At 43.2% G+C, this 23430-nt stretch overlaps 1 protein-coding gene across 1 annotated transcript in view; it reads right to left on the reverse strand.

Annotated features, from left to right (window-relative positions):
• LOC109859232 (protein pangolin, isoforms A/H/I/S) overlaps positions 1-23430 on the reverse strand; it is a 166020-nt gene that overhangs the window by 9036 nt on the left and 133554 nt on the right. Inside the window, exons 4-10 of the mRNA XM_020437255.1 lie at positions 16137-16284; positions 10232-10322; positions 8181-8276; positions 7902-8039; positions 4219-4301; positions 3961-4091; positions 2825-2990 (exon numbers count right to left, since the gene is read on the reverse strand). Coding sequence (XP_020292844.1) covers positions 2825-2990; positions 3961-4091; positions 4219-4301; positions 7902-8039; positions 8181-8276; positions 10232-10322; positions 16137-16284 — 853 coding nt within the window. The remainder of the gene's footprint in view (positions 1-2824; positions 2991-3960; positions 4092-4218; positions 4302-7901; positions 8040-8180; positions 8277-10231; positions 10323-16136; positions 16285-23430) is intronic.

The raw sequence follows: 23430 nt of genomic DNA on the forward strand, positions 1-23430 counted from the left end.
AGAGAGAGAGAGAAAGAGAGAGAGGAAGGAGCAAACATAACAGTAACGCAAAAAGAAAATATTAAAAAAAAAAAAAAAATAAATGAGAAAAGAGTGAGAGAAAGAGAAAGAGAGAGAGAGAGAGAGAGAGAGAGAGAGAGAAATAATGAGAATAAAGATAAATAATATATACACAGAAAGAGTAATAAGACTATGAGAAAATTAAACGCTCAGGATTGTCTGATTGCGAAGTAGGTCCCTGTAAAAATGCAAGATGGCCAGCGTCCCCAAAGTTGTATACGTAATTAATAATAAGATGCATGTCTTTGGTGTGTGCATGTGTTATGTCATTCGTGTGCGTAATGTCAGATATGTTCCCGGTGTAATGCAGATACATAGGCACGCACGTGCGCATGCGTATGTGCACGTCCGCATTCGCGATTTGTGTGTGAGATCATATATATATATAATAAAGTCACATTTAAAATATATATGAACGTATGCTCGTGTGTGTATATATATAATAAAAAAATATATATAGTTCATATGTGTATATATATATATATATGTATTATAATAATATATATATAATATATATCGACCCAAAACCCCTAAGATTGGGGGAAAACATGCAACATAATGTAGAGTGTAGCAATAAGAATGTATAATATAATATAATAGTATATGTAATAATGAGTGGAATGAAGGGGGTCAGGGGGAGGTCTCTCTCTTTTCATGACAAAAGGGGAATTGTAAGACTGTGTGGAGTGAGGCATATGGGTACCTCCAGGATCACTGTTTGTGTCTTGTTTGCGCTTCCTCTTCTTAGTTCGGTTGGTATTTGCGCGGGAAGACCAGTCAGGGTACAGCTGCATGTGCAACTGTCTCTCCCGTCGCGCCAACTCATAATACTTGGCCTGTTCCTCTCGCCCTAGCGCGTGCCACTACCGAGAGAGAACCAAACACTTTTTGTAATTGTGCATTAACCGTGTGTGAAGACTAAACAATATTTTTATCAAGAAAAAAATGATTTACTAATGCTACTGCCGCCACCCTAATATTGTGTAAAAAAATGTTCTTTAAAATCAAAGCTAACTCTATTTAGAATATATAGATAGAAATTAAGTTTATTGTTATTTATTTGGTTTACTATCTTTTTATATATATTTATATATTTTTATTTTTTGCAATCGTTGCCTCATAGCATTTCAGTAACACTGGGGTCCCTACTTTCCGTTTAAAGTGCTAGAAGAACAGCCTAGATTGTCCTTTCCCCCTCGGTCGCACTGCTATACGTAAAATGTAAATGCATGTCTCGTAAATACGTCTTAAAGTTAACAACCTAAAGCATACAGGGTGTCTGATAGAGATGACACGGCAAGTCGACGATAAAGAATTTTTTTTTTTTTATGTTTTCTGCGGAGCACGCGTGTGAAATAAAAGAGTGAAAAAAAAAGAGTAGCGTTGGAACACATTGGTTATACACTGAAGAAAACATGCTTCTTAAAGATGCTGCTGATATGCAGCTGATATATTAGAAAACATGATCACTGAAAGATAACCGTCAAGATAAAAATACAATATATTATAACATATTATAATATATATATATATATATATATGTATACTTTTTCTAAACATAATTTCGGCAAACTTAATCTTATTTTCATTGCACTCTGATTAAGGTTTTTACAACTAAAAATTATAAATGAATTATTAACCACAGTCAGCTGTTGTCCATTTATCCTGAATAGCTCAATTATTTTTTCGTTCGATTGATTTCACCGACATATTTTGCACAAAGAAGCGCAAGATTCCTCCAGTGTATTTCCGTTCGCCACCTGTCTCATCTCCTCTCCATGCGAGTCACGCTATTCAGGTTGCAAAACGGGTGTTGCGAGATCTCGCGACGAAAAGCCGTCACTTCCCGAAAGAAACACGATCATTTCAGGCACGTTGATAGACGTTAACAAGAATGGGAGAACACAGGATGAGGAAAGAGAAATAAATTTCGAAGGAAGCGAGACACCGTCAGCGAGCAGTGTTTCTCGTTAAATCGTTGCAGTCATCTTGAGTGGTTGTGGTAAGCGATTGCGAGAAAACTGTTGGTCCAGCGGTGAGAAAGGAAAACAGATATAGAAACAGTCGAAAAAGCAGGAGAAGCTCCGGACTCTACCAGACATCCCATAACTAAGGCTTTGATTTTTCATTCTCGCACTCGATATCGCATTGTTATTTGGTGACATAGATCGTCTCGTCTCACTCCTTTTTTTTTTTTTTTTTTTTTTGGTTTACCGGAGAACGAATACCGCTTTAGGGAGTTTGGCCAGATAAAAAAAGAGAGAGATTGTATTACATGTCGCGAAAGTACGCGTTTTCTTTCGTTTCTCAAATTTTTTAATTTTATTTTTCTAGTTTCTTTTTTGGTTTTTTTTCTTTTTTTTTTTTAGTTCTCTGTTTTGCCACATTCCACAATCCCCACAGACAATCCAATTCAATTTAAATTCGAAAAACGAAAAAATATACATATATGCATATATGTACATATATAAAATATTCAAGAGATATACATATGTCGGTAAATATATGTATGTGTATATATATATATGTATATATATATATATATAGTCTGCACGTCGAAAAAGAGTAAAAAATGTCAGAAAACTATAAATAAGACAAAAAAAAAATGTAAAAAAGTAATACGACAAAAAAAAAGAAAAAAAAAAGAAAAAAAGAAAACGTACAGAGACTTTGATCGTTTCAATCAACCAGTATAAGGTAGTTATACTAGCAATTATGTAATGCATTATTAAGGGCCTGCTGTTCTAGCACTGGAAAGTGGTACCTCCGGTGGGATCTGCGGAGCGTTCTTTCTTCCTCTTCTTCTTCTTGCTGCCATAGCCGTAGTTATCCCTAGCACTCCAGCCAGGGTATCGTTGCTGATGCAGAGTGCGTTCCTGCCTGGCTGCCTCATAATACCGCGCCTGCTCCTCCCGGCTTAGCGAGTGCCACTGTGTGTCACACCCCCAAAATTCAGAGATTCACAAATTCACAGTCTCACAGTACTTTATCACCGTGCACCAATGTTTCCCCCGTTTTATATCTCCCTCCCTCTTTCTCTCTCTCTTTCCCTTCCCTCTCTCGCTCGCTCGAACCGTAATAGCGACATGTGCACGAGTGTGAGACTTGCTTCACAAGAACCCGCGAAAAACCACCCTTCGGCCCTTCCCTTTTGATCTCACATTGTTTTTTTTTTTTTTTTTTTTTTTTTGCTATTAAGACGAGATTTCCTTAGATCCCACCTACAATGCTCTTATTCGTACTGAGATACTAGTAGGTACGGTTAGTTAGTTCCGATTTTCGGTATTTCCGATAAGACTAATCGTTTAATACAAAAAAGCATTAAAGTGCATGCAGTAACACGTGTATTCAAAACAAAAACTCATCTGAAAATCTTCGATAAGCCAACACTTTCTTCGCTCTTGTCGCTCGAAATTAGAACGAAATTAGTGAATAAAATTCGCGCACAGATTTACTGACATATTTGTACAATTTTTCGTCTGTGTGCAATAAAAAAATTTAAAAAAATAAAAATAAAAAACAATAAAAAAAATCAATTTACTCGTAGGCAAAATTTGTTAAATCAAAATGTTAAGTTTACGATCAAAACAATGCAATCATATTTTAATTATAAAAGAAAATGTTGGCTCTCGCATATTTTAAATATTCATACATCAGAGAGCAATAATTTAATTTTAACGTTAAACCGAATACCAATGAAATATTTTCTGAATTCTATTAAAAGATGGAATTGAAATATTTTCTCTCTCCGAAGTGTTAATATATTTGAAAAGAAATTAAAAGTGTTATGTATATAACGATCAAACGCCAAAGATTTAAATTTGCTCTGATGTAGAATTTTTTTTCTTTTCTTTCTTTTTTTTTTTTTACAAAATATCCAAGTATAACGTGTTTACTCACTCTTCTCCCCAATATTTGGTTGATTGCTGCGCTTTCTTTTAAAGTACACTCTGCCACGACCTTTGCCCTCATCTCCTTCATATACAGCATAAAGGCGTTCAAAGGTTTTTTTATATGGGGTTTCTTTTTATCTGTCAAAACAGCATTTGAGTGAATATATGTAACCGCGTCTTGCAGCACCATCATGATTATCCACGTGTACTGTGATTTTTTTTTTTTACCTGCGTACGTAAAAACACAAATTACGCGAATTCTTACCTTGATTGTTTTGTTGACCCGTGTCTTGGGCTTTTGCATTGTCCGTAGGTAACGACGTAGAGTTCTTCTGTTCTATCGTAGACCTGCAACACATACATAGAAAAAAGTGCTCAGCGTAAGCCTTATAAACGCGCGCGCAAGCAGCGCCAATTTGTTCTACAGAACTCGTCAATCGGTAATTGTGTACCGTTTGTTATAGAAGGGCTGTTTAGTCTCGGGATTCAGAGGTTCAGGTTTCGCGCAGGACAGGGGGTAAGTAGACGCGGTAGAATTTTGAGACAGCTGTTCGGTCAGGTTTGGCGTTGGTGTTGGCGTCGGCGTCGTCGTCGTCGTCGCGCCGTCGAAATACGGCGGCGCGTTTGGCGGCAACGTCAACGGGTTCCTGAGAAAGCCCTGCGGCAACGGCCAGTTCATTTGCCACATGCGGTGTCGCGCCTCCACCATCGCCAGCAGCTGCATAAAGTTCTGCTGCTGCTGCTGACTGGCGCCGTACGGTGGCGGCGCGATATTACGCGGCGTGCTCAGACTTGACATCTGCATCAGACTACTCATGTAGAGCGCGGTCAGAAGCTTGTGATCTGCAGTAGGTAAACCGCCGGACTCCGCGGACTTGACAGCGTCCTGGAGTATCGCCATGTTATCCTCGATTGCGTTTTCCTCGATCGCGACGTCTTTCTCCTCGTCGAGGGACGCTTCCGTGATTTTCTCCCCGATTAAAGGCCCGCTGTCCTCGGTGTCGTCCTTTTTTATCACCAAATTCAGCGGTTCCAGACACTCGGCTGGCTCCATCGCCACATATGGGCTGCTGCCTCGTGTTTACTCGCGGGCTCACCGTCCACCAAGTGATTCAACAAACCAATCCATCAAACAATTCTAAACGATTTCGCAGATTCTCTCGATTTCGCGTTAATTTACTCTATAATAGTATCACAACAGAAACGAGTCAAACCTGTCCTTTCTCTCTCTCTCTCTTTCTCGTCCATGTAATGTATCGCTCAAGCGTTAAATTCTCCGGCACGTCAATTTTATCTCGCTCGCTCGTCATTAACACAAGGAAACAGCACGCTCATCATCCGCGACATCGCACTTCCGGGTAAGTAAGCTCGCTCGGATCCGCCGGCGGCATTCGACAGTTTACACTCTCCATTCACATTCTCGCCGCTCGTGTCGCGCTATAGTAAGGCGCGTAAAGCGAGGGTCCCATAAACCGGTCAGCGTTGTAAACAGCACGTACGCGAGTACAGTGGCGCACACGACGACACTTACACGCCGTCCGTAGTGGTCCACCAGACGCTGAAGGCGGCCTCGCACATCCGGAAGCCTGCGAGACGTACGTAGTTGTTGCTGGTGTATTTGACACGCGTCGTCCGCGAGTCCGACGTGCTTTCTAATGGCACCATCATCGCCACGTCGTCGTTGTTGATCGCGTTTCATTTACACGTCCGCGCCCGCCCGCCGCCGCTTTGGCAACGCCAGTCGTTGACGCGACCTGGTCGCCCGGCGATTCGTGCGGTGAAATGTCTCCAGGGGCGGCATCCCACGGTCACCCATTCGTCATATCTCTCTCTTTCTGCCGTCTCTCTTCTCGCCACCCTCTCTGCTTCCCTTTCTCCCTTCTCACTCACTCTCTGTCTCTCTGTCTCTCTCTCTCTTTCCTCGCTCTCACCCGCCTCCCCCTTTATCCACCCTCTATATGCCCACCAAACACCCCGCGTCTATCTCACTCGACGCCGAGGACTATAGCGTTTCTCGTTCGGATATATTGAGAGAGAACGCACCCTCTTGTCTCGATTTCCCGTGACGTTTGATCGTCACGCACGCACGAAAACTCGTCGCTTTCTCGATGCACGTCGGCACCTCTCGGTCGTTTCCTCTTTTCGACGTCTATTTCTCTCTCCTCTCGCGTGTCTTCGTGTGTCCTTGTGTCGGATTTCCCTCGCGCACGGTAATACCCTCTATCCCTCCCACCATCCGCCGCGTCTCAAACGCGTTCTCGTTTCTGGCGTCAGCGGAATCACCACCGACCGGTGTTACGACGATTGATTATCGGCGAGTCTGGGGGCAGTCGGGGGTTGTGCGCGAGGGGGACCGAGTAGCGACGAGGGGTTGCGCGAGGGTAGGGTACTATGGGATGGGTGGCATCATCGCGATTCATGGCTCTCGCTGCGACGAGAGACGATCCTACCATCCATCGGTTCTATAATTCCAGCTGCGTGTGGGGGGGTAACACAGCAGAATATCGCATTCTCAGTGGCCTCTTCCTCTCATGTATGCGTGACTCTTTCTTTTTTGGCGGGCTTGTTGCGGCGCTGCCGTCGACCACCGATCAACCCTGGATGTCCTGCTGCCACTCGTTCGCGATGCTACGAGCTGACAAGATAGATCAGCTGTGCTCAATTTTCACATCGGCAAATTATCTTCTCAGATATCATTTTAATCCTTCTTGAGAATATTATAGCGTTTCTCTTGTACGAAGAAATCTTATGCGTACGATTCTGTATAAATTATCAAGCAATTGTCCTCGAGCTCTAACTACTGAAAGTAGTCATTGAAATAAAAACTGCTCGAAGATAAAAAAAATTTTGCAGTTTCAATATGTAAATTATTACTTTCACACAGCATTTTTCGTAAGCTCAATTTATTCACCAAGATCAAAATTGAGACCCACTCGATGCGAGTCATCAATGTGAGAAGCGAGGGATATTATTTGTGCCACTGATACGTATACGACGCACAAACGCGTCCGAGTTCCGAGCGCTAACGATGCGGTCAAGGATGCATTGTCGATGGACCAGTACGGTCACGTCAGCTGGTCCACCATAATGCTTCGCACTTGCGCGCAATGTGTATATATCTAGAGAACGGAGCGCGTACTTCGCGCGCGACCACGCGCCTTTGTATGCACGTGGGTGCAAGGCGGGCGATCACCCGGGTACTAATGTAAATTAGAAATCTGTTTAAGAGGGTAATGATCAATACATAACTGGCGGCGTCGGCGTCGACGGTGGCAGCGGCAGCGGCGGCGTCAGAGTAAGCAGGCGCAGACGCTGTGCGGAGGAGTCATTCGATAAGTGTTATACGTACGCTCTCCCAGCTGCCGACGACGTCGAAGGGGTGAAGAGAAGAGTGTTGCACGCGACGACGAGGGAGTCGCGCCGGTCTGCGGTAATCGGGACGTGCTACCCCCTACAGCGTCATGCTGTAACTATCGTTTTCCATTTTCGGAAGTAAACGACGCTTCCTTATCAGCAGACGCGCACTGCGCTTGATACAAAATACAAGCTTGTAACTGTCAGGACTCTGTTCGAGGTTTATTATCGATTACCGAGACCTCGTTTTCGTGAGATACATACGAGGGTTTGAATCGGCTGGGTACAATCGTAGGGTGGTCAGGAAGTTTTTCTCGTGAGACTTTGCGGAACGCGCCGTCATCCCGCGGATAATAGTTCGCTGTTTTTTTTCTGCTTGGCAAAGTTGCAATCAAAGTTAAGCGTTTCGATAATTGCGCGCGATTGAAGAAGAACGAAATAATTCTTCGCAGTGACGTTCGCGATGATTTAAAAGCGAAACCAGAGTTGTGTGAGAACGAAGGATACGTCAGACGTTAGGAAATAATCGATGCCAACTTTGCCGTCGGGTATTCAGATGTCGCCAGCTATACGATATCGAGGGGTGCAACAAACCTGTGATTGTGATCCAGCGTGGAGTGATCTGTCTTCGGTGCCGACGACACCAACGCGTGCGACGCCAATGCGTGTGCGTGCGGACTCAGGCCGGGATGCGGGGGCATAAGGCCGGTCGGCGAAAATCGGTAAAGATCGCTGAAAAGACAGAAAAGACAACGTTTAAGAAAATTCATCTCTCACACTGATAGTACGACGGAATAAAAACGTGCGAGAATACGTTTTATTCGCGTCGCTATTTATATTTTTAACATGTGCGAAACATACTTGTATACTGACCTTGATAAACTGGAACTCGAGATGGGTAAACTCGCGGGATATGGACTTCGAAAGCTAGCGTTCGCCGGCGAGATGGGATACATGCTCGGTGTGTGCCTGAAAATATTCATTTGCAAGCTTTTATCGTCGTCACACGAGAGTTCATCGCGATACGAGAGATTTTCCTGTGAAATGTTTTTTTTTCTACATTTGTGGAAAAAAAAAAAAAAAAAAAAAAACTAAACTCTATTACAAAATTTCCATTCAATTGCAAAATTTTTATTTTGTAAATTTGTAATTTTCTTGATTGGAAGAAAAGTAATTTTGCGATCTAGATTTTTCTTTAATTGCAGATAACTCACCAAAAAGAGATATTTAATATTTGCATAGATTAGGTAAACAACATAGTTAATTAATTATCCTTAACATAACCGACTACTCGTAACAGTAATTAGTCCGTGCCCTCTTCGCGAACGCGTTGCCAAGAACAGAGAGATGGAGAGAGAGTTTCTGAGTTGCCGAGTTTCCGTGCACTTCGCGTAATAAAAACGCCGCCTAGCTTCTCATTATCGCAAGTGGCCCTCTCTTCAGAGTTTCATCTCTTTCTCTCTCTCTGTTCCTTCCTTCTTTTCAAAGGTAGGCCATCCTCTTGAAAAGCCGCGAGAGCTAAATACCGTACACGCAATGTCAGCACGTCGTCGTCGTCGTTGTCGTCGGGCCATTTTTTTTTTTTTCCACGCGTGTCAAACTCGTCCCGAGCAAGCAGCAAAGACACCGTGGGTCCTTCTAATTGAGAAGAAGGAAGCTAATCGTCCGTAGAAAATCGCAATTTAGGGTGACTCGGGCGGAAAGCAAATAACGAGCACGGGAAGCGAAGACGAAAAACATGGTCGTAAGGACCTGTCTTCTCGCGAAAAGAGGGTGACGTCTATGAGATTCGCAAGGACGACAACGAGAGAGATATCCGTATCCGAATCTAATAGACCGGAACTGAGAGGATGAGCGCCTGACCAAAGCCGGTCACCACAACCATATTCGATGTCCAGATTTTATCGGAAAACTAGACCCGAATGAGAATGTATCTCACGAGTAATACATATCCGCGTGTCTCATTTTACGGATCCTCGATGTATCGCAATTAGAGTTGTGATAAAAAATGAAAATATCGCTGAAAGATTGCATCCCTTAAACATCACGATGCTCCGAGTGTCATTAAAGTAACGAGAGAGGAAATTAACGAAACCGGCGGTGTTTTATTTCGAATTGGAGAAACCGTGGAAACGTTTATCATGCAAATGCGCGCACTTTAGAGAGAGAACTTTTTTTTTTCCCTAAAAGGAAAAAAAAATTAAATCGAGAACTCTTTGCGACGTTACCGTCGTATTATTCTGATATTTTAATGCTGAATATTTAGCCGATCTCTCGTATACAATTTGCGATGCGCGCGATTTGCGTCAAGTGCGTGTCGAATTTATAAAACACAAAAAAATAAAATGTATAAAATTGAAATTTATTTAACAAAAATAATGTAAATCTGTATTATTTCACAAAATCGCCAAGAAACGTTTGAGCGCGTGATTGAAATCCGATCCTCTCCATTAGTTTTTCATTTGCGTAAAGCGCGCGAATCGATTATTTAACGCGTACAATTAATATACAATGGTATAACGTCTCTGGAAATGTAAAATAATTTTTGTTCTATGGTAATAACGGTCTACACGCGCGTTTATATCTCGCTAAAAAGTGAACATATATCATTCCCATTCCATCGCGTATATCTGGTCAAATGTATGTTTAATTAAAAATTGAGATAATGTTATATTGTACTGTGATGCCGCCAATATACACGCGAGATATATTATATCACGTATATAAATAATTAAATATTACATATAATAATAATATCACGCCGAACATTTAACTTTTTATCAAATTACACGTTTGTTTCTTAAGCGCACTTAGAGCGCTATCGTATGATCTAAAAAAAAAAAAATAGAAAATTTTAATTTAATCTCTTTTGTGTTTCAAATGTCAAATATATATTTGTATATTTTATTTATACATCGACTTACCAGGAAGCGGCGACTTGCGTCATTTCCGGACTAAGCATGGGATATGGATACTGGCCTGTTGAAAAAGGGTACATTGGTGCTCTCGTGAGACCTGTAACAAAAAACACATTTTTATTTCTGAGCTTATTCAAATAACCATGAAACTTTTTTTTCTCCATTCAGTTGTCAAGTTTACCTACAAATATACAAAGCGACATAAATCGAAAATTCTCTCTCTTTCTCTCTCTCTCTCTCTCTCTCTCTTTCACAACGAGAGAACAGACATTGAACAGTGACCGCACCCTCTTTAACTAGCACCTAACACACACACACACACACACATACGAAATGGAATGCCGTCGCACATGCTACAGGAATTGTCATCCGAGAGAACGATCGTTGATGAAATTTACCACCACGTAACTCGCTTCCCCGAACAAACGAATAATATCGATATTAATTTGATTTTCACTCAATTGCAATCAATCAAATCCACATCACGTGTTCAATAATTCTATTTCTTTTCATTAAAAAAACTAAGTTTTCATCACAAAACTACGCACGCAAACTTTTGCTGTTGAAATTGTAGAAATTGTTATTTGTTAAAAAAAAAACTTTTAAATGACGCTGGAAATATATCAATGTAAAATGTTAGATAACAAATTGTAAAATTAGGAATATACGTGGTCATTGCAGGCTGAGCAACAAAGACGGGGTATATCGCTTTTACATCGGTATCTAATGTAACTAGTACGTGCTGCGGAACCGATCACGACTCCAAGAGAACCTCGGGAATGTTGGACGCGGGAATAAGTGGGGTGCCTTTGGCGAGACGAAGTGTAATTGGCTTCATAAGGGTCGACGAGAAGCGCCCGCAATATCAGCAAGCTTGAAACCGCTTGACGAGGCCAATATGTGCTCTCTCTCTCTCTCAACTATTTCTCTTTTCTCTCTTTTCACCGTCAATAGATGCAGTACACGCGAACGGATTGGATGAACTCTCCACGTTCTGTTCCCATCCCGTTCCTTTCTGCAGTTTGCGGGCGAACATATCCCGGAGGCATATTCCTCGTGACAATCTGGCTCTTTTCTCGTTTGTCGTCCCCTAGCGCCCAAAATACCGGTCAACGCGTGGTTTTTCCCGGATAGGGCCACTTTCAATACCCGATCGTGTAATGGCTGTCAGCCGACCGTCTGTAAAGAGATCGGCCTTCGGTCGCCGGAATCCTATTTCCACTTGGATAACGAAGCACACGCCTAGATCTAGTTAAAACAACCGGAGTTTTTCAACTACCACATGGGATATTGTAGTCCCTTGTTAAACTATCCGTTGCCCGTCTGAACTAGCTCTTGCTTAAGTAACGAAAATGAAAAGTTTCGCCAAAGTTGCATTTTTTCGCGCGTAATAAAATTAATTAAACAATACTTTGCTCAAATTTCCTTGTCATCCTTTCACGAATGTAATTAAAATTTGTTATCCTCCGGTAGTACGTTATTTTTATTTTCTGTGTGTTATTTGTAATACAAGCGGTAAAAGATAAAACGATTCGACGGCAAAATGCACGAACGCTGATGGTTTTTTTTTTTTTTTTTTTTTTTTTTGTACGATGAAGCTACTTTCGATCTTCGCATAACGACGATTAGCCACTCGACTGTAACGAGACCGGCTCCCACTCAGCCCCGGGCTTTTAATCTCATTTGAATAACGAAGCACACTCGAGCTCGTGAAAACAATGGTAGCCGAAACGAAATTTAATCCCGTGTAAAAGTAATAATCCGATATTTTATCTTGCGCGTGAATTTGTATGTCGCGTGCAACGCGATAACCACCACCTATACTGCTTCAGATGACAAATGTGACGCTATATACTCACACATTATGTAAACACTTTCGATACAACAACGTTAAAATATCACATTGATATTTGGACGTCAACGTTCAGAAGTTACGCGTATAGATACACTTTGTCGCAAAGAACGAAAGATATTTATAAAGCTGTAGTCTAAAAATTCTCATTGAAACTTTCGAGCAATCGATTAAGAAAGGCGGGCACTAAAATCGAGCGATTGCGATTGCGGACACAATCTCTGTTAGCGATACAAGAGAACAAGTACGGGGACGAGCCCGTTGGATGTTGTGTGTATCGAAACGTGCATTCGGTAGAACAGAAACGCTCACTAATGTGACTCTCGAGAAAAAACCAGGAATTGCATAGTTTGCGAAAGAAAGCAGAGAAAGAGAGAAAGAGAGAAAGAGAGAGAGAGAGAGAGAGAGAGAGAAAGAGAGAGAGAGAGAGGGAGAGAGAGAAAGAAAGGAATACGGAAAGAAGAGAGAGGGAGATTTTGAGGGAATGTGGAAAACGAAGAAGAACGTCGAGAGAGAGGAGAGCGAAAGAGTGAAGAGAGCGCAGAAGAACGGCGGATCGGAAAGGGTGGTTCGTAATATCCTGGCGAGTCCACGGGCCCCGTCATGTGTGCTTAATCACTTTCCAGTCGACTCGGTAGTCTGCAACCCCATTATCGGCGTCTCACCACCCGGAAAATTACTCTTTTATTCTCGAACAACTCGAGTTCCCGATGTTCCGTGTATTGCGATATTCTCCTTCTTTCCCTCTCTCTCTTTCTCTCTTTTGCTCACTCTCTCTTCCTTTCTGCCGCCATTTTCTCCGTTCATTTCACTCTTTCCCTGCTTTTCGAAGTCGACTTAAACTCGATAGGTATCCGGGAATTTTTNTCTCGTTGTGTGTTTAACCCACTTTTAGTAGTAGTTCGCCCATTTCGCTCTATCATCGTGAATTCCGACTATCGAGTTTCCGGAAGCCGGTAGTAATTGCTGTGTCCCACCTCGAAAAAACAATTTACTCCCTTGCGTGATTTTTCTTTTTTTTTTTTTTTTTTTTTTTTTTTCAAATACTTCTCGTTGTGTGTTTAACCCACTTTTAGTAGTAGTTCGCCCATTTCGCTCTATCATCGTGAATTCCGACTATCGAGTTTCCGGAAGCCGGTAGTACTGGACTAGGAAATTGAACGAGCGCAATAGAAATAAGGACAAAAATCAACCTTAACCAATTTTCGAAAGGATCAATACAATTATTGTAGGAAAATACATTAACTTGATTGATTGTTGATTCTCGCTCTTTTATATTTATATTTTTCAGAAAATATGAAATTTACATTCTATATCATCAAATGTCTGATTTATTACGGACTTAATTCAGTCGAAGCTGTCTACCAAAAATTTCAGAATCTTTGAAAAAAAAATTGGAACAATAAACAAAATTTCACGAGCAAGATAACTTCACAAAAGTAAAGGGGGAAAATAAAATAATGAAAAGAGAGCGCACGAATATATCCAGTGAAAGGACGGAAACGAGAGGAGAGGTTAAACGAGAATCACGATGGGAAGAGAGAGAAATTAAGCAGATCAATAGTGAAGCCCTGGCGAAACGAAACGTTGGCTGGGACCGTCGTCGGCAGCCATTTCTACCTTCTTTACATCTCATCCTCTCCCTTCGTCTTTTCACCCTTTTTGCCCTCTTTTCATTCGCCATCCCCGTCGCTATATAAATTCTCTGAAATAAACGCGCAGCGAAGATCAGCAAAAACGAAGCTAACTAGAAATATATTTGGAGAAGAAAAAAATTACACCCACTCCTTCCCCTCCGCTCATTTTCCAAACACGCAGAAGATTCGTGTAAAACAACGAGGACAAAGAAAAAGAGAAAAATGTCGATAGGAAATGAACATAAAGAGCGCGCGAATGAAGAACGAAACAGAGGAGCTGAGCAGAAAGACGATGAACGGAGAGAAAGGGAAGTCGGAGCTGTGAGCACTCGGCTAGCAGTACGAAATGAGGGGAAGAAAAGGGGGGCGAAAAGTGAGGGCGGCGGGTTTGGAGGGATATCGAGAGTGGGGTACCGTCGTGGCCAACGAAGGAGGCTGCATAGAGAGGCGGTGTGAGGTCGGGTCTCGGTTTATCCCCGCAAAGGGGAGAGACGGTCGTGCTCGTTTGCAAGACAAAGACCCCGGCCGCCGTAGTCGTGCATAAACGCTATCAGCCCCATCTACATATTTCAGAGTCTAAGGGGTAAAGAATATCGTGCGCGAGAAAGAAGAATGAAAGAGAGGGAGGAACACATCAACAGCGTCTGCTCGTGTTTCTTCGCGGCTGAAGGAAAAACCCTTCGAGGTAGTACACACTGTTTTTTTTCTTTTGAAAACTACCAAAAATGATGTGACAAAAATTTATTCTAAAACACGCGTAGTTTGTAGAAGTGACACTCTCTAAGGTATGACGCTACTTTGAAACTTTTTCTCAAGGTCGCGTCTACTAGCTGACGATGTATCGACTGTATCCAATAAACACTGTCGGCAGATTGGTAGCAAAATTGGTTGCTGTCTTTTTGACGGATTTTACTATTAAAGTATTTTGACGATAATTGCAGAAGAGGAAAAATCGGAAAAATCGGAAAAATCGAAAAATAAATCAACTTGCTGGATTTTATTAGGATATAAATAGAAGCAAACTGATGTTAGAGAGAAAAAGACCACATGTATACGTTCGAATGGATTTTGGTTTAATTGCGAGAGAGAGAGAGAGAGAGAGAGTCCGTAATTTATTCTCGTACTTGATGCCAATTCGCGAGTCTCTTTTTTTTCTTTCTTCTCTCTCTGTTTCTTTTTCTTCTTCACAATCTCTCTTAATCGCGAATTCTGTTCTTCAAGGATCCTTTTCTCTACAGCCTTCTTTTATTTAAATTTCAGAAACATCGTGACACACTCTCTCTTGACTTGACAAAAAAAAAATATGTTTTTATTTTGAAAATCGAATTATTGGTGTTTGCGACACAAAAGAAAAGTTTTACTATTAAGTGTTGCTACTGAAGTTTTTGTTTTTTACTAACACAATGTTTTGTTGATAAAGCAACAAATTTAATAAGCTCAGCAAATTTTTCTTGCTGGCCATGTGGTAACTGATCTTCTTGCTATTTCAGTTAAAATTGTTTTGTCTATGCACGCTTACATCCTGCGCTTATATTTTGCGCATATCGTTTAACTCGACTTCGGAACAGCCATTACGTGTTCGTATATATGTAAGTAGCAGAAGAAAAAGTTAAACATGATTACGGTAAATATTTCACTTCAAATATTCCGGAAGCTTAAATTTGACACTGTATAGAAATGTTACTTCGTTCACTCTGAATTTAGTCATATTCTCGCTTGCTGATTGTAATTCAGTATTTTGTCTATTGAATTACTGCAGCAAAGAGTAACGTAACATTAACGCAATCGCAAACGATTTGTGCAAAAGCCGGGGCGCAAGCCAGACTAGCTCGCGTTGGGTTGCAGCGGCCATGTTAATATTTGCCCAGCTCGATACAATAAAATTATATATAAAGCTCTCTCTCTTTCGACGGGGCAAAGCGCGTCGATTACTGCAAGCGCGGGATGAGAAGTATTCCATCAATTACAATTTGAGAGGAACGTCAATATTTGGCCGGACAATAGCGGATTAACTTCGTGAAAGAATTGTTGATTCAACCAATACACATTAGGGTGTCGAGATAGCCGTGCGGCGTATTCGGCAACGCGGAAGTTTCACATCCCACGCCGAGAGTGAGCGAACAAGATTTTATTAACGCTATTATATACAAACATATAGCCGTTAGATACTGATCAAAACGACTTTCGAGATATCGCTTTGATCAGAAATTTTCTCTATAAATTTTCAATAGAAAGAATCTCTTGAAAGAAAAAATCTCTTGACGGTTAATAAATAAGATGTCGTAAAAATTCGTTAATATGCGAAGAGACGTTTTTTCAAGATCTTTGGTTTTCGATCTGATCAAATCTCTCGGAGAGAGACATCCGATAGATTCATTATCGTGCAAATCTTATCAACGCTCTTATGATAAACAATACTTACCGGCTGCGGCCGCCGCTTTGCCCGCATCCAGCGCCCCGTAAGGAGGTATGCCCATATGGGCGGGCGGTGGTTGCGTCAGATGATCTCCGTTCGGGCAAAAGAATGGCAATCCACTCGGATGTGTTCCCGCCAGACCCATCTTACTCGCCTGCAAAACAAAGCAAACCTAATGTTAATATCCTAGTTACTCCGTCTTGTGTCGGATCGTATCTGATAAAACGTCAATATTGAGAAACAAAATATTTGAGATCATTTTTTTTTTTTTAATACCTATTAATTAACGCACACGTGTGCGAATAATGCACAAAGTACTATTTGCCTTTTTGTATTGTTAGTGAGACAATATTATCTATCTGCGATTGCCTTCTTATTTACACTTTACGGATAAGAATTGCTCTTTATCGCGGGCCTGTGTATGATGTATGCATGATATTGCATACATCATAAAATGACTACAACTATGTTTATATGTGGTAACGGCGCAAAAGGCGCAAGGATAACACCGAGGATTTGCAGTTGACGAATCGGAAAAGAAACACAATATCTAATCCGATTCACTCCGAAGGGGAGTGCTTGTCAAGGACCAGCTTAAGCGTTAATTTGCAAAGGCGGAACACGGAGGGGTACAGAGGGAAGGGAAATGTACTTCTCTCGAAGTTCGAGGGTTCGTTCGACCTTTCCGTCCGTTCGCCTCGACGTATCATCAAATTCGAGTGGCCTTATCGAGGGAAGGCAGTGTAACCCACCCGCCACTTCTTCAACTCTCCCTATCCTCTCTCTTTCTCACTCTCTGGCCGTTCTTGTCAAGTGACAGTCGATAAAATTAGTTCAATCTGCTTGTAAGATTGCGCTCGCGAATCCCCTCTTTTCATCGTCTATCCCACTCTTTCTCTGTTTCTTCGTGCTTCTCCTGCTTTTCCTACCTCTCTCCTCCTCTTCTCGTCTCATAGACGATCGATATAAAGACTGTCGAGTGGTTGCGTCTCTTATCAGCCGCGGTGCTTACCATAAGTGCGGCGGTGTCACGCATCGATCTGACTGCCAGCAGAAGTCCTGGATCAAGAGGTTCCCTTTCCATCCAGGTTAGTACCCTTGAGAGAAGCCCAACAGCCTCCTCGGCCGTAGGCTCGTCCTCGTTGTCGTCTTCCTCAAAGCCGTCGTTCCCGTCCTCGTCCTCGTCGCCATTACGATTCGACCATTTGTCTTCCGCCTCAATTTTCACCTGGCAGTGTTCCTCTTCTGGTTCCCTCTTCTTAACAAGACGCGCAAGCGCGCTCTCCTCGTCAACGATCCATTTGCTCAGTTCTTCATCGCCAACTTCTAATCCGGCTTCTCTCGCGAGACTTTGCAATTCAACGAGCAACATTCTATCCTCCTCCTGATCAACCGCGTGGATCCTAGATGACAATATGGCGCCGTTGCACGAGTGATCTTCGCGTTCGTACGGCAACGTCCAGCTACGAGCAAAAGTCTCCGATCGGACGCTAAGCCAGGCGAGATGAAGATCCGCGAACGCCTCTTTCAATGTGAATCTTCTCAGGTACGCGTCTAGCTTATGATCACTGTCTTCCTCGGGCGAGCCAGAGGATTTGTCGCGATAAACACCACAGCGTACTCTTGACAGCACCCCGGTGGCCAATCGCACTCTCAGTTCTCGGACTACGAGTCGCGTTTCCATGCAATCCTTCGGCACAGCGAAAAGTCGCACCAGACCGTCAGCGGCGACACAATCATTTTCAGGTGGCAAATAATCGGCGGTCTCGGCCACCAACACAGCGCCGTCCGGATGCATCGCCATCGCCGAGACGGCAAATTCGCGATGAAACCACCAGAGAAAGAGGTCGGCGGTTAAGGAACCCCTGCCGCCACCTGCATACACTACCGGCTGGCTCAGCATGTTGACCTTGCGTAAGCAACGTGGTCGCCAGTGACGGCCAGCTACCAACAATCGTGTACGATGGTGACCCTCGTGATCCGCAGCCCCCACCACCCAAATCCGTTCGCTGCTTTTCGTCGTTGTGTCACGACCGCCGACATCGTCCCTGCCGCGCCGTTTACCCGGCAGATCTCGCCAGTCCAGGTAGCAGACATGGGCAAGATAGATCCGACTGCGATCGTAGTTCTCCAAAGCATTTCTCAGTCTCTCAAGAGCGGACGAGGAGGAAGCGGACGCTGCAACGCTGTGGGAATCACCGCTGTGGCTGCGCGTCGTCGTTGCCGACGTGCGGCAAGACGCCGAGGACACAGAAGAGGGAAACGGCGACGAAGAAGACAAAGTGATTGGAGAGGAGGTAGTTGACACCGATGACGTCGTCGTTTTCGTTGCTCCATGAGTCGTTCGTTCGTTGCTGCTGTTACGTTGTTTCCACTTTCCGATTCCGTTGTTGTCGTTGTGATCAGGTTGTGTATTTTCTGTTCGGCTGCCCTCGGCTGCTGACTTGATCGCTAGCGGATCGCTCGTGACTGACGAAGTGGAGAACCGCGCGGGTGACGAGGTGCCGGACGGCGGGGAGGTCGAACGGCACGAGGACGCGCAAGAAGACGGCGAGGAGAGTATCGGCGGTGACGATGACGCCGACGAGAACGAAGAATCAACAATGGCGTTATTATCAGCGTTCCTGGCCGCTCGATGTTTCCTTCCTACGACGTGTTTCTCACGTCGTCGCTGCCTCTCCGGGTAACGATGCACCGGGGCACCGTTCTCACGAGCTGGCTCGGAGCTGCTCTCCAGGGCCTGGCGCATGCGCCCGGTCCATTGCGATCGACCCTCGTTGCATGCTGCCGTTACCGCGGGCTTGTCCATTCTCGTCGCTACGACTACCGTTCCGCTTGACGTCATCGTCGTCGTTGTCGTACTCGTCGTCGCGATTATTGTCGCCGTCGTCACCACCGTCATCATCCTCATTGAAGTCGTCTCTTCGGTTTGCGCGATCTCCAAAGTGTCGTGCTGGCCGCGCACTTGGCGCCCTTTGGTAGCCACTTTGCTGACACGCGCGCACTTGTCACCGCGAGGCGACATTACACGATCCCGTCGCGTTTACGATCGCCACGAGATCATACGAGAAATATGTGTATACTCGGTGAACAATAACGTAAACTGAGAGAGACTCGTGGGTTTTTACAAGCCTAGATTACTCGACGAGTAAGCGCGATGGACGGCGAATTCGCGGCCAGATCCCGAGGAGCCCGCGCTCCTCGTGCGAAAGCGCGCGCGCGCGCGCGCGAGCCGCTCATCTACGACGCGCCGGCATCGCCTACAACCGAGCGATGACTGAGCGAGCGGCCGCGACGCGACCGTCAAAGGCCGGAGCGGGAACTAGAAGGCTTTGATGTACCGCCGCCCCGGCGCGCACAAAGCGAAAACGGCCTCGGTACGTTGGTTGGCATGGCACTCGGGGGGTACAGCGGGGACAGCGGGGGTGGTTAGAGCGAGAGAACGGGAACGCGCGGCCGAGCGCGGCAGCAGCGGGTGGAGGCGGCGGAGGAAACGAGACAGAGGGGGCACGACGAAACGACACACACGTACAGTCGTCTCTTCATTCGAGCGTCCACGCGTGCCTGCCTGTCTGCCTGCCTGCCTGCCTGGCCTGCTTGCCTGCTTCATCACGAGATTCGCGACATCATGAGACGCGTACATCGTCGTTGGTTCAAAACTGTACCGCCTGGCGGCGACGGCGGCGACAGATGAGAATTTCCGAGGACGCGGCTAAAGTCCTTTGCACGCTAATGGTTGCGCATAGTAAAGCATATCAGAAATTATATCTGTGAGAATATTCTCCGTTGAAGCAAGATTCAAATTCGAGAATGTTGATTTAATTTACAGTCAGCTGTGAAATCAAAATTTTACTTGCTGTAATAAAACAAGTCTGAATTTTTACTTAAATTCGTTAATATAAAACAGTCATTGCGTAAATTGCGAGCGCAATTCCAGCTTTCAAGTGTACAGCTTGGTTAGGAGATTTTTGTTTTGTCTTAATGTCAAGTTTGATGAGCGCGAAAACGTTTGGCAAACTCGTAGAAATTGTGAAGCACAGCGCGCGGACGAAGCAATTAGCGAGCGTGTACTAAAATGTCACTCGGTTAAGTCCGCAACACTATACGTACGTCAACAGCGAGCAGCTGTTGCGATCTTACGAGATCTGTACAGGAGCCAAAATCAACTAAATATCTCCCGATCCATTTGGCCGCACGCATAACAGCAGCTCAGTGTGTTTGGAGAACGCTTCTCCCGCTACCTGGCACAAGTTAGCCTCACAAAGAGGCGCAGATTTGTTTCGACGCTTTAGTGCTAAAAGCACAGGCTTTTCCGCTTGTGTTTGTACAAGCTGTTTATTATGCGCTTTAAACGCAGATCACTAACACTCGATCCCCGCGATACGGCGCCGTAATCAGAACAATATCTATCGGAAAAAACAACACTTCCGCGATAAATTTATTTCCGCCATTAATCAACCCGCCTCGTTCTCGCGCCCGCCATCGTGCACAACAACTAATTTTCTATAGACAAAGCGGAAATTAACTTTGTCTCTTGGATTGCGCCCACACACACGCGATAGTATCGTTAACGCGTCGATAATACTTTGTTTCACTATCATTAGCCGGGAGTGTGTAATAATTTTACATATATATACAAATTGTGCGAAATCGTATAAATTTGTATATATTTGTCGTAAAATTATATAATCACTCAGTTTGTGATTAAAAGTTTTTTACGAGATATATCGGTGTTTCTCAGTTGAAAATATATATCGAATCGCGGGACGAAATGTGACAGACGGAGAGAGAGAGAAAGAGAGAGGTGCTACGCCGGGATTAATATTACAAATCGGATTTAGCCTTGGGCGCTGGCCGCGCGCATGATTATCGGCGTGTCGGCATTTCATAAACGCGTCCACATCAAACGCAGCGGGTCGGTCGATCGCGATAATATTTGTCACGTAGTTGCGGTACATGGCGGCGGGTACTGCGTACAGCGGCGTGTGCATAGCGCGGCTATACGGTAATCGATCGTCTATGCCAGCAGCCAGGTACTATGCGTGATTACTCACTCTCTCTCTCTTTCTCTCTCTCTCTCTCTCTCTCTCTCTCTCTCAGGTACGTCGCGCAATGTCTACATAACCCCGGACTTTTCCGCGCGCGCGGCTTGCGACGTCAATCGATCCGGCGCGATCTATCGCTTTATCGCGATCACGGTTTGATCCCGCGCGCGAGGAAAACATTGCCGAAGCGTTCGTGCATGTTCCGAAATTAGCGGAATGCCTGGCGTACAGTGCGTTTCAATCAATCTACAATGGCGAACGCTAATTTTCAAGGGATTAATACATTAGCGAAAAAAACAGTATACATTAACGTGAAAAAAAAAGAGAATGTTTATCGATCGATCGGATTGAGAATTGTGCGACATGTTTTAATGAAACCTTTACCGAACTCCTAAGTTAATTATTTATTAGTCAGTAGAAAGGCAAAAATGAGATAAAAACAAGTTCCATAAAGTTGCGCTGTACCAATAAATAATATTATAATAGTAATTAAAACTAGTAACGAACGTGTGCAATAATACTGTACAAAATTCGTAGATCAGATGTGCGCGAAGTGTGTGCGTGCACGCGCTCGTTAATTCTATGATTGGCAATTTTCCGCTTTACATCTGCAGTTGCACACACGCCTCACACCTTTTTTTTTTTTTGTCGCGAATGTGTCCGGTGCGAGCTCGAAAGTTAGACAAACCATTGGAATCGATTAACGCCCAGAATGGAAACTAGCCGCGCTAGTTCTCGACTAACAATTTCAGAGTGCCGCTAACCAAACAACACTATCCATCGTCGTATCTGTCTTTATCAATCGGATTTTCCTCTGCGATATAAACAATCGATTCTGTCTTATAACAGTATAAATTACTGTTTGCACTATTGTATGTAGTTTTTGATATTTTTTGTCTTCTATTATAGATTTTAGTTTTTACGTGTCTGTTAGATAACGCACAACAAATCTGTCTAATACAGGGCAGATGCTTTGCTAAAAAACAAAAAGCAGAATTGTTTTTCTAATGCAGCAAAACTGTTAATATGGCAAACCTGCTTTATTGCACAGTTTATTAAAATGTTTTGTTGAAAGAACAGAAGTGCAGAAATGTAGTAAAACTTTGTTTTATTCATATGATCAAAAAACAATTTGTTACTATAACACAATGAGTTGCGGATTTAGAAAAATATTTTCAGCAAATAAAAGTATTTCCGCCAAGGCTTTTCGTTGGCTACAATAATAATAAAAAAAAAAAAGTTTGCTATGGCAGCAGAAAACTTGCTGTGCCAACAAGATTTTATCTCTGTGTGTACGTCTATAGCATTTAATTAAATTATATAATTCTGTGTCCTAAAACGCGCTGCCGTTACAAAGTTCTGGTATAGTGCATTTGCATGTAACGTCAGCGAACCGAACGAAATATTTCAAAGACAGTATGGCGAAAGAGAGAGAGAATGAGAGAGAGTGGGTGGCAGCATGTATCTTTTTCTTATATTTTCTTTACTCTCGAGAATGTGCACGTGTGTCGAATGTCGTTTCTTTGTACTATATTTAACACCCGGTCTTTTCAGTATAATTAAATTACCGCACGATATGTCTGCGAGTTATAATTTCAAAAAGTAATTTTTCCATAAAATTACTTAAACTAGATGCGTGTTACATATTTAATTTACTATAAATGCCATCTATATCTATTGATACTTTTGAAAAGATATAAGTGCGCAAATCAACAGAAATCTTTTTCAAGATATCTGTTAGTCAACAGGAATAGACACTTTTCTAGTCTGCAAGATCAAATATTAAACTAGAGCAAGAGTATTATCGATCGCGATATTATACTCTGCTGGAAAACGACGGGCAATGCTGATACAATTGAACTACTTGGCGAAAAATTGGAGAAAACACCGATTTTGAAGATTCTTGTGTGTGTTGTTCTCTTTCTCTCTAATATTCTTTTAAACCTCTTGACACACAAAGACGTCTAGAACACGTCATGTGTTTCTTGTGTTACTGTAAACATTTACGTCTGTGAGATGCAGATTTAACTCACAGGTGTCACGTGTGCTTAAAAAATAATATAAGAAGCGAAACGACTTGCAGTGTAAAAAAATGTCTAATCCCTCTACACAAATGTTAAGTTAAAAAATACATTTTTTGATCACATCGAATTTCATTTGATTCGTACGTCAAGGGGTTAAGAGACAAAGACAAGCTGAGAGAAACAAACTTTCTTTCACTCTCGCTTATTAACAAAGGGAAGAAGGAAGAGGAG

Source organism: Pseudomyrmex gracilis, unplaced genomic scaffold, assembly GCF_002006095.1.
Source record: "Pseudomyrmex gracilis isolate BER0280 unplaced genomic scaffold, ASM200609v1 scaffold_249, whole genome shotgun sequence".
NCBI lineage: Eukaryota > Metazoa > Arthropoda > Insecta > Hymenoptera > Formicidae > Pseudomyrmex > Pseudomyrmex gracilis.